Source organism: Schistocerca gregaria, chromosome 5, assembly GCF_023897955.1.
Source record: "Schistocerca gregaria isolate iqSchGreg1 chromosome 5, iqSchGreg1.2, whole genome shotgun sequence".
Classification (NCBI taxonomy): domain Eukaryota; kingdom Metazoa; phylum Arthropoda; class Insecta; order Orthoptera; family Acrididae; genus Schistocerca; species Schistocerca gregaria.
The window spans coordinates 170435137-170447175 of record NC_064924.1 but is presented as its reverse complement, the minus strand read 5'-3'; the positions used below and the strand labels follow the sequence as shown (position 1 = coordinate 170447175).

At 39.7% G+C, this 12039-nt stretch overlaps 1 protein-coding gene across 1 annotated transcript in view; it reads right to left on the bottom strand.

The window, feature by feature from the left end:
* The window catches only part of LOC126273269 (cytochrome P450 6k1-like), a 67891-nt gene extending 60037 nt beyond the window's left edge, over positions 1–7854 (bottom strand). Inside the window, exon 1 of the mRNA XM_049976813.1 lies at positions 7827–7854. Coding sequence (XP_049832770.1) covers positions 7827–7854 — 28 coding nt within the window. The remainder of the gene's footprint in view (positions 1–7826) is intronic.
* Between the last annotated feature and the right edge of the window lie 4185 nt (positions 7855–12039).

Genomic DNA, 12039 nt, shown 5'->3' with positions numbered 1-12039 from the left:
ACCAACTATATCAGTGTACTCGCTCCAGGTGTATCCCTACATTAGTAAACAGAGAAAATGAACTACTACACTGGTGGACAGCAGTTGCCTACTACTAAAGAGCGTAATACGTCCTCTAACTACTGAAGATCGTAATACGGCCTCTATCAACTGAAGAGCGTAATACGGCCTCCAACGGTTTAATTAATCCTCGTAGGAAAAAATGAGATTAGGAGAAAATATTTGTTTTGATGTCCCCTACAACCTCCCAGAGTTTGTCAGTTTAAATACTTTTCACCCTGTACACACTAAGTAAAATTTCGTTAGAACTTATCCTTCTTCGTGGCCCAGTTTTAATGGCCTTGCCGCAGTGGTGACACCAGCTCCCGTCAAATCACCGAAGTTAAGCGCTCTCGGGCTTGACTAGTACTTGGATGGGTTGCCGTCCGGGTCTGCCGAGTACTGTTAGCAAGCGGGGTGCTTGTGAGGTCAGTTGAGGAACTTCTTGATTGAGAAGTAGATGGAGAAGTAGCGGCACTGGTCACGAAAGCTGACAATGGCCAGTACGGCAGTGTGCTGACCCAGTGCCTCTGTATTCACATCTGGTGACACCTAAGGGCTGAGGAGGACACGGCGGCCGATCGGTATGGTTGGGCCTTCATGACCTGTTCGGATGGTGTTTGGCCTTTTGTTTTAGTCTACTTTGACAACAGACGAGAACGTTTAGTTTTTTATTTACATTAATATTGTAACAACTTACAGCAATAACAGCAATAGCGTAGTCTCCTAGCAACTCTTCGGACTAACACCACTATTCGTTGCCACAGAGCACGAAAGTTCGCCACAGCCTGAAATATTCCTATCACCTGGCCTTATCAGTCAGTGTCTTTCAATTCCTAATTCACAAACGACTTCCTGCTTCCTGTAATCCAACAGGGGAAGAAATGGACAGTAGACACAACAGAAACAATTTTGTATTGTTCTTCGAGGTACCACCACCAACATCAACGAAGTAACGTAAGCAGAATACAAAACCAAAATACTGTTTATGATCCTCTACTGTCCATATCATTTGTACTCACAGTCACTTGAATACACGGTAGGGATCACGGTGTGTGTCCGCAAAAGCATGCTGACGTCACAGCCAACCGAGCGAATGCTCCACAGTCCGCAGATGCCATAAAAAGTCATTGCGTGTTGTGACTGAATACAAAATTCTTTACATGATTCTGAGTTTCCTATTTCTTATCCATGAATGATGGTTAAGTCATAGTTACGTTACAGTTCTCAGCGTATTGAGCGATTTTGGGAATATGTATTCAATTGTTTGCAGTGCAAAATCAGGTTTTATGTGATATGGCTTCTTTTATTAACCACCGCTGATTATAGTATAGTTAGGAATTAAATGTATGTATTTCTTAAGTATAAAAAGATGAAACAACAATGCATGTAAATGTGCCGATTCGTTTTCAGTTGCCAATGCTTGGTTGTGCTCAATACACTTTGCTGATTGTGACTATGAACTGAATCTTAAAAGTGAACTGTTGAACCTTCCTCCAAAACGGAAGCTCATGTCTAACACTGTTCCAGCTCTACTTACATCCTCTATAATTGATTTAGCAGATAGTACTGAATCTAATAATGAGTGGTCACAAGAACAAAGTTACCGTAAAGAAGTAGGAGAGATTTTACAGGTAAGTACATTATGAAATAACGGAGAAAGTATTAGAAGAGAAAAAAATTAACTGTTAAAAGAAACAATGCTGTTTATGCAACAGAGTGTCAACGGATAGAAATTATGGAAGAAGGATTAAAATAACATAGTGACAAGAATACAACATTACTCTGTTCCGGAGTAAACGTGAGTTGCTTAAAATAAAACATTATCAAAAAGTGGTTGAGGGTTCTTTTTCTTATGCTCAACAACAAGTGATTATGGGAGGACAGTGTGCTAAGTGGTCATCTGAAGATATTGCAAGGGCTACAACTTGCCGTTTTATGTCTTACAAAGCTCAGCGATGTATTGAAATATTCTCTTTCTAGTGCATCACTGTTTCAAGAAGACTCAGGCAGCATCGTATTCCACCAGGTTTTATTGACAATCACCAAAACACAGTCAAAGGTACTAACTAAACTTGACGACACAATTGCTAGAGTTGATGAAATGAAAGTTAAATGTGACTTATGTTTTGATCAGGTAGGGGACGCAGTCAAGGCACCCCACGATAATTTGCAAGTTACGATCATCAGAAATTTAGTAGGAAAATGGATGCACATATTTACTTTAATTCTGACACGGCCATTCTTAAGGACTTGTTACTGAAACGATTCAAGTCAAAGTAATTCAGAGTAAGAGCATGTGTACGTGACAGGGATCATTCAAATACGAGACTTATATAGAATCCAAAGTTTACAGTTCACAACTCAAGACTCAAAAATACGGCAGATCAAAACAGAAAAGTATGGGTTTTTCGCAATTTGCCTCATACGTTACAGCTGTTAGGTTCGAGTCCTGCCTCGGGCATGGGTGTGTGTGTCGACCTTAGCGCAAGTTAGTTTAAGTTAGAGTGAGTAGTGTGTAAGCTTAGGGACCGATGACCTAAGCAGCTTTTCTCCATAAGTCCTTACACAAATTTCCAAAGATTTGTTAAGGAATTATTTGCCCGACGATGGATTTCGACTGAAGTCCGGTAGTTTATTAGCTAGACGACGGTATTCAGATAAGCTACATTATGGACTACCGCAAGGCCCAGATTTTCACATCTGTTTCATCTTTCTGGCATTTGGTTTTCAGGAAAATCACTAAAGTACGCTTGACGGTTTTAACATTGATAAAATGTGCCAATGGTATTGGTAATAGTTGGTGCCAGACATTGGCACTGTTGCCCTGTGGACAGAATTTCTGACAGAGCATTCTTCACAGTGGGCGTTTTGGTTGTGTGTACCTCTGCTGTCAGTGTAGTATTTCTTCCATCATGGTTATTTATGCATGCAAGAGAATTAGCTCGTCTTCTTGGTGTGGAAGGTGGACGAGAACACTTTTTTCACAATGAAGCAAAGTAAGATTCATGGAGGAACGTAAGTGTTTCACGTCCCGTCAACAATGAAGTCAGCAGCGACGGAGCACAAGCCACATTAGGAAAGAAAATCGGTGTTGCCCTTTTCAAATGAAACATCATAGCAGTTGCCTTAAGCGCTTTGGGGTAATCAAGGAAAACGTTGTGGGTGACTGGTTGGCGGTTTGAATCATCGCACTGCCGAATCCGAGGCCATTGTGCTAACCACAGCGCCACCTCGCTAGGCATCTCTCTCTCTCTCTTGTTACTGCCAATGATTTGAGAGCGTACTGGGTGATTAACACTTGGCAGTTTTCGCGGGACGTTGTTTGTGAGCATCATCACGTAGCCTGTAACACTACCGGCAACTACCACATTAACAAGATACCAATCATGTTACTCCTATGAAAGGATTTTAATCTGATCATGATAGTGCACATAATGGTTAAGGCATAGGACTGTTTTCGCTTCTCTATTGAAAGGAAGCAATAGCAGAACAATCGGGAATGGAACCATAGTTCTATTAGTAATTAGGTAAACTGTAATTACATAAAAGGAACCAGTCGCCAGTGTAATTAGCCAAAATTGTACTAACATGGTTTATAAAGAAAGTTAACTATTGGGAGTGACATTACTTGACACAGAAATTATGTTTTGCAAGTAAGCACTAGCCCAATATATCAAGCAGTCTAACAGTAACTAGTTTGTGTGGCCGTCCTCCGCAGCAAGCATATAAATACTTGTTTTGCAAATCAAACTGCCTTTTCTTGCTGCTAGTTATTTTATTTATCCCATACTCGTTTCGCCTTCTCCTTTTCTAAGGCATCATCAGTGGGATCTATAATGATACAGTTTTGTTAGTTTCAGATTATGAAACAGTTCACTTCGCGATTTTTTGTAAAAATGTTATTGCTTACGATTTGCTGATCTGCGCTTCCTCACATCTGGTCTGGAGGTCGCACTACCACATTTATCACTGTTCTATATTCACATCTAGGTGTTTCGGCCATCCACACACTGTTCACCATGTTTGTAACGAACATATACTTCGTTAGAGTGGCTACAAATAGGTAAACATACCAAAGGCGATGAAACACGTCATAGAGTCGGAATATTTACGCTGTGAAAAGAAGTGTACGACGAAATAGTTGTATCAAGTGACAGAAAAACGATAGTCCACCAAAAAAAGAGTGAGAAACATGGTGAGCAGTGTGTGAATGGCGAAAGCACAAAGTGATAGTGCGACCTCCAGACCAGATGTGACGAACCGCAGATCAGCAAATCGTAAGTAATTACATTTTTACAAAAAATTGCGAAGTGAAATTGTTTGATAATCTAAAACAAGCAAAACTATATCATTACAGTGTAACAGTAGTTTGACATTAACAACAGAGAAGGAATATTAACCGTTTTTGCAACAACAGCTTCTCACTAAAACATACTGTCTGTGTATTAAAGCGGGCAACCAATGGTGGAGGAATATTAACTTAATTATTGAAAAGTACTGTACTTGAACTGGATGACAGGTACTTACATTATCTATTCCTATTATTATTTGTATTCTCAAGGACCGTTCACATTCTAATACTATTTAGCTCGAATAGATCATGTGGTACCTAGATCTAGTATAGATTGAATATTTGTAGCCAGTTGCCCATTATAGCACACAAATGTTAGATAGCTGGCAAGTAGCCAGTTGCTTGTTATAGCACACGAATGTTAGGTAGCCAGAAAGTGCACTTCACTAACACTGTAATTGTGAAACGAAACTGGCTCAACTTAGATCAAGGCTGAATATTTTTGTCAGAACACACTATGAGAAAAACTATTAACAATATATACACAACAAATGATGAACCCAGTTACTTCCAAATTGGCACAATAATTAATTCTTTTGCTGGCCCTTTAAAGTCTACTGGCCAGTAGCTGTTCTGGATCATCATCGTTTTTGGATGTAACTGTAATACTGTACAGAGATTTAAAAAAGAGCTATATGTAAGCTGACTACTATGTACATCTTTTCTTGGCAACTGAACTTCAGTGAAACTTTATACTTTTATGACGAATATGTTGAATACTTCAAAACTTATGCTCACTGAATAATTGAGAAATTTACTACTCCAGAAAGTTTATTGACTATAGTGAAAGTTTACTGAAGTGCTTTTTTGTTCAGTCAAACAGGACACTCAGAAGTATCGTAGTGAAAGGTATGTACTAAGGACTGATCAGGGTAGATCCAGAAAATAAAGTCGGTAGTTGCCAACCGCAAGGTGGAATGAGTATAATATCTTTGAGTAGGAGGATGTTTGATGGTTAAGAGAGCATGGTGCGCGCAGTAAAAAACTTGGGAGTCGCAGCTCGGTCCCCGGAGGAAGCAGACGTGTGCAGACAGTTTTAAGGTATTAGTCGCACTCGTTGAGCAGTTACCCAAAGCAAACTTAAGTATGTAATTGAGAGAAGACACATAATGATTTGAAAATGGTTTTTGTTAGATAATGTTCAGAGTTAGGATTTGTATGTTCAAGGTTTGGCACAGTAACCGTTTTGTAAATTATTTTGTAAGAGTAATTCGTGCTACAAAGATGTTGGAAATGGTAGGTTTTGTGTCTGACTTAAAATGTTAGCAATATATGTACTGAGGTCAACATTGTGTTTAAATCTAACAGCCTGAATCGTAATCCACATCTTGTGCTTGTATTGAATATGAAAATGTATAGTAAAGGAAAGTTACCCACCAATGAAAGAACATGAAAAAAATGAGGCCTCTATCCAATATATATGTGCAGTTCATATCTTGAAATCGATTTTGGTATAACTACAGTTATCAGAGCAAAGTTATTTCAAATAACAAAATTTACGCCATTGCACAACTGGCATTATTCAAATAAAAGATATAATTTCATTAAGTAAACATTAGGGCCAAGAGTTAATTTTTCAGTACCATGTTAATGGCACTGCACATATGACATTATTCTCTTAAGCTTGATTGCTGAGTCAAATACATGTTTCATTACTGCCAAAATGGAGACGTGCAAGAAACAAGTTCGCAGACGTAGTCAGATGCAGGTTTGTTGAATAATTAATTTGAAACAATTTTATCATTGATACCTTCACAAATAAAAAAGGATAACTGAACTCGCATTCGGGAGGACGACGGTTCAAATGCCAGGATGGTTCCTCTGAAAGGGCACGGCCGACTTCCTTCCCCATTCTTCCCTAATCCGATGAGACCGATGACCTCGCTGTCTGGTCTCCTTCCTCAAAACAACGCAACCCAAAAAAGGATACAATTTTGGTTAGATACTTTAACTTGGTGACATCCTCTGTGGTGACATTCTTGGATATATTTTCCGTAACTGTGGACTCTCTTTTCGAACATTCCTTTCTCCACCACAGTTTCAGCTGTGCGCTGCATTGTGTAATATTGCGTTTGCTGCTACACCACTGTTTCAGCTGTGTGCGGTATTGCTAGTTGCGTAATATTGAGTTTGCTGCTACGCTTGTGAATATTTCTTTTAGCTCTAGCTTCTGCTTATACTGATTTTATCTGACCTTTGGAATTCTTTTACTTTTTGTGTACAAAATATCTTCTTGTGAATGACGACCATTTTGAGATTTTGTCCGCCATATTGTCTCCCTCAAGATGTCCAAAACAAATCGACAGGGAGATAAAATACAATTACGCAGTTCCTCAAAATCGCGAAAGCAACAACAACCGGAAAATGACCTAGATTTGCCAGCTAACCCTCCTACTTCAGAAAGTGATCAGTAATTTGACAACAATGCTGTGGGAAGCATTGATGCCACAGAGTCACAAAATTCCGCATCGGTTCCTCTTCTGCCTTTGGATTCTCAGGACGTAGTACGCCAATTACAAACATTTTCTATGACTCGTTCATGTTAATTCAACCTTCACAAAGCCATGTGGTTGACTCCGACAAGCAATTTCTCTTACAATATTCTTCCACACACAGAGAAATTGCTACATCTGAGAATTCTCAAATAGTTTTTAGCATCCCTTCCCAGCAATATGATTTGCAACACCCAAATCCCGAGGTGACCTACCTAGCTCTAGTTGGAGATAAATTAGATTATTTTCTTCGACTACTGAGCGAACGTGACACAAAGCGTGATGAACAATTTGCCCAATACCGTGCAGACAATGCTAAACGTGATGAATACCATACCGGTAACATTCAGAAATTAACCCAAGCCATCGACACATTTAAAGAAGTAACTGACAATAAATTACAGGATATCATTCAAATGCATAAGCGCGACGTTACTGCCCTTAGGGACAGAATCAATACAGTACTTACACCTACGTCTATTGAAAAGTTGCAACAAACTTCCGCCGCTCATTCTGAGCACATACAGGCCTTAGAATCATGTACCGATCACTGATATCTGATGTCACTCACCTTAAAACAAAGGTCAATGAACAGGTCGAGCAATTCCACTCACAATTAGAAAACATAACGGAAAGAGTAGCCGCTATGGAAACTCAAGCAGAAAATGAATTAGATCATACAACCCCTGTTCCGTTTTCAGAGGCAACTGAATACGAAGCTCTGGCAAAATTTAACAGTAAAAAAATCACTAGTAATGAACAACGAGAACTCAAATCTATTCATAGTAAAATTTCCGATATTCAGCAACAATTACAGGACGACAGCACGCCTTGTAATTTTGTCCCAGAACAGCAGGAACATCCGTTTGCATATCACAACAGCCCCCATTGTTATCTTTACAGGCTCCATTTACACAAGATTACTCTGTACAAAGCAGTACCTTCCCAGGCAATTTTCCTTTGTCCCATGATGCTCCTTCTTTTCCACTTCAAGACAATGTAGATTACAAACACTTCCTGTCAATCAAGAAATTTAAAACGTTCCGGAATAACCCGAGTGATTTAAATTCTCTTGAGAGGATTCAGCAATTTACATTCGCTTTTCCTCCAAATTGGCCCGTGGCACATCAATTAGAACATGTCTGCAGTTTCTTGGAGGACGAACCTGCAACGCGAACGAGATACATTGCACGGCAATGTTTGTCTTTCCAGTCATTCCAACAACAATTTCTTGATGCTTACTGGAATCCCACTTTACAGCGTGCTGTGAAAGGTCAGTTGCTAAATATGCCACCTTTTTATAACTCACAATCTGGCAGTTTGACGCAATAATTTGACCACATGATTCAACAGAATCAACATTTAACTGAACCTTACAGCCCTTACTGTCTCATTCAGCTTTGTATTTCCAAATTACCTAGATCATTGAGAGTTCCGTTGCTGACAGGAAATAGCGCAGAAAACTTGAACACTTTTCGTGATGTTTTACAGCTTCTTGAACTGGATGAAACACACAATCCACGATCTAGCCAACACTCTTTCCCGGAAACACTAAAGAATAGATACAACCGGTTCCGTAATAACGGCATGCAGTTTCCGAATAATAGACATCAATATGGAAGTGCAAGACGCTTTCTTCCACAACACCAGTATCAGCAGAATGTTGTGAATGCCTACCCATCCAGGAACCAAAATTATAATTCCCTACCATCAATGTCGTTCCGCAATGGTCAATACGGCAATACCCACAAAATAATCGGCAGTACAGTAACAACTAGAGAAACTGAGAGAATCAGCGGAATAATTCCAACACTTCTTTTGTACGAAGAAACCATATGTGACACCAGAACCGCCATCAAACATATGGAACCAATGATTACTACCAACGACGACAAACCTTTGATCACCCACCCTCTCATCAGTACAGTGAAAAGAATTTTTCAAATCGTAATGATAATTATCTAAGTCATAACGAGAGACAAAACAATGACAGCCAACAGAATTATGGCAATGACAGACGAGTACCATTTCATCAGCCTAATTCCCGTTTCCACCCCAGACATGATTTCTCATACAATTTGAGTACAGTTAGTAGAAGTTCGTCCACCAAATCCACGACATAACGGAGATAATCAGCTTGAGACAGAATACCAACAAGAGCAACTAACTGCTCTGCCGACCGCGAGCTCGCTGCAGTGCGAGCGGTACCATGTTTCTTCCGAAAATTTTACGTCACACGTTATCCGTTGTGACGATATACGAGAGGACCTTCTGCTGGGAAAAATCGAACTACAACCAATTGTTCATCATCCTCTCATTAATATTTCGATAGGCACACACAAGTTCTCTGCAGTCCTTGATTCGGGTTCTCCCATTTCTGTTATTAGTGAAGCCGGTTTTCAAAAATGCACCACCGTTTCTAGCATTCCAACACTTCCGCTTTCGCATACTAAGGTCAGTGGTGCTGTTCCTGGCAAATGTGTAGATGTTAAACAGCAATGTTATCTGCAAATTCCAAGTCGATACACACTTTTTATATGATACATTCTTAATAATTCGCTTCTCACTACAGACGTCATTCTGGGGGTCGATTTTTTGAACAAATGTAAAGCAATTTTAGATTTTGAAGATCATTGGATTCGTCTGTGTGATGATGTCGTTTGCTTCTTTTTGGACTTTCACAAACATTTGTCGCAAGCACAACAAGACCTTAACAAAATTAATTTCACTCAGTCTCAGCTCCCGTCGGACGTAACACTGACGTCATTTGTTGTTCCTTCCCCAAACATTGACAATGACGATATGACACCAGACGTTAGTAACATTATTCAGGATAAAATCAAGGTAGTTGATTCAGCATCAGTTCAAGAAATGGAAGATTTACATGTTATTTTAATTGAGTTTTCTCATATTTCTGACACGGCTCCAGGCACAATTAAAGATTTTTTATATGAATTACAAGTAAAACCCCATACCCCTTTTGCTGTTCCACCTTATCCGATACCGCTAGTTCACCGTGACAAAGTCAAACATGAAATCCAATCTATGGTAGCTCACAATATTATTGAAACTGCTACCAGTCCATACAGTTCCCCAATACATGTTGTGCCTATACGGGATAGTTCAATTCGTCTTGTTTTGGATTCAAGGCAGATCAATACGATCATCATACCAAAGACGGATAAGCCACTAACTTTGGATGAAATCTTACAACAGTTTCACGGCGTTTCCTTAGATCAAAAATTGTTCAAATCGCTCTAAGCACAATGGGACTTAACATCTGAGGTCATCAGTTCCCTAGACTTATAATTACTTAAGCTTAAATAACCTAAGGACATCACACACATCCATGCCCGAAGCAGGATTCGAACCTGCGACCGTAGCAGCAGCGCGGTTCCGGACTGAAGCGCCTAGAACCGTTCGGCTGCAGCGACCGACCCTCCTTAGATCTTTGGTCCAGTTTTTACCAAATAGAATTACACTCCAAATGCCGCAAATACACAGCTTTTCTTTGTTTTGGTCAGTGCTACCAATTTTGTAGACTCCTCCCTTTGAGTTAACAATCTCATCTGCAGCCTTTATCCGTCGACTAAATACTGTTACCACCTCATTTGAAAGACAGGATTACCACTTACGCTGGCGATATTCTCACTGCCGTTTCTTCCTGGCAACAGCATAATGAAATATTGTCTCAAATACTTCACTCGTTCTCTAGCTTCGGTGTTACAGTAAATTTAGAAAAATCTCATTTTGGACAAGCTCAAAACAAATTTTTAGGCCATCTTATTTCATCATCCGGAATTCAACCAGACCCTGATAAGGTAAAAGCAATCCATAATATCCAGGTTCCTCGCACTAAAAAGCAACTTCGCAGTTTTCTTGGAATGATAAACGTTTTTCGCAGGTTTATTAACGGAAAAGCTTTAGATACGCCAACTTTATGTAAATTAACAGGAAAAAATTCTGTCTGGATTTGGGATAATACTGCTCAAAAGGAATTTGAGACGTTAAAACAGTCTCTTATACACACACCCCTGTTATCTCACCCCGATCTTACTATCAGTTTTTACATATCAACAGAGTCCTCAAACACGGCCCTTGAACTTCATCTCTTTCAAGAGTTCAAAGGTGAAACTAAGGTACAAAGAAACATCGCATTTGCTAGTTGAGTATTATCTTCTTCAGAAAGAAACTATTCATAACTGAATTAGAAGCTCTGGCTGTTGTACGGTCATTTTCCAAATTTAGGCCTTTTCTTTTTGGTAGACACACCACAGTATACACAGATCATACAGCACTGGAATTTTTGATGTCAACTAAACTATCTCATGGTCGTTTAGGGAGATAGGCTCTCGTGTTACAAGAATTCTCATTTTCCATTGTGTATGTACCAGGACCTCAAAATGTCGTTGCTGAAGCTTTGTCACGCACTTTAGACACCGACAATACTGTTCCAGCGAAAACCTTTTGCCATGAAAAATTTCAGTTTGCTATATATGCGCCAGATCGCATTTGAAAACTTTGTTTCTGATGCCCTGCACAACATTGCTTCAGAATAGAATACGCATTCCATCTGGAAAGGCATGAAACAACAATGGCGCGACGTTGATAAAACCACTCTGCAACAGTATTACTTAATATATAACAATATTCTGTTCCTCCGTATCAAACCTGATACGACAATTTGGCTGGTTTGTGTCCCAGAAGACCTAATTAGCAAACTAATTTGGTATGTTGACCTTAGCTACACGCATTATGGATCTCGCAAATGTTTTCGGTTGCTCAAACAAACATCTTACTTTTTCAAAATGGAGAAACGTATTCGCCAAGTCCTCTCAAAATGCAGACTTTGTCAAAATGCAAAACCACCTACTGTGTCCTTTGCTGCTCAGGCATTTCCCATCATACCTTTACGTCTTCGTCAACTACGGGCCACGGATTTATTTGCCCCAATTCCTGCTACATACAGATATTATGCCTATGTTTTTGTCTGCGTGGAATGAACTTCAAAATTCGTCACTTTCACCCCATTATGTAGAGCTACGGCCTGCACTGTTTCACGTGCTTTTACTAAACATTTTCTGAAAGAAGTGGGTCATGCAGCATCAGTAATCTCCGACAATGGACCGCAGTTCCGTTCGCGCACTTGGCAAC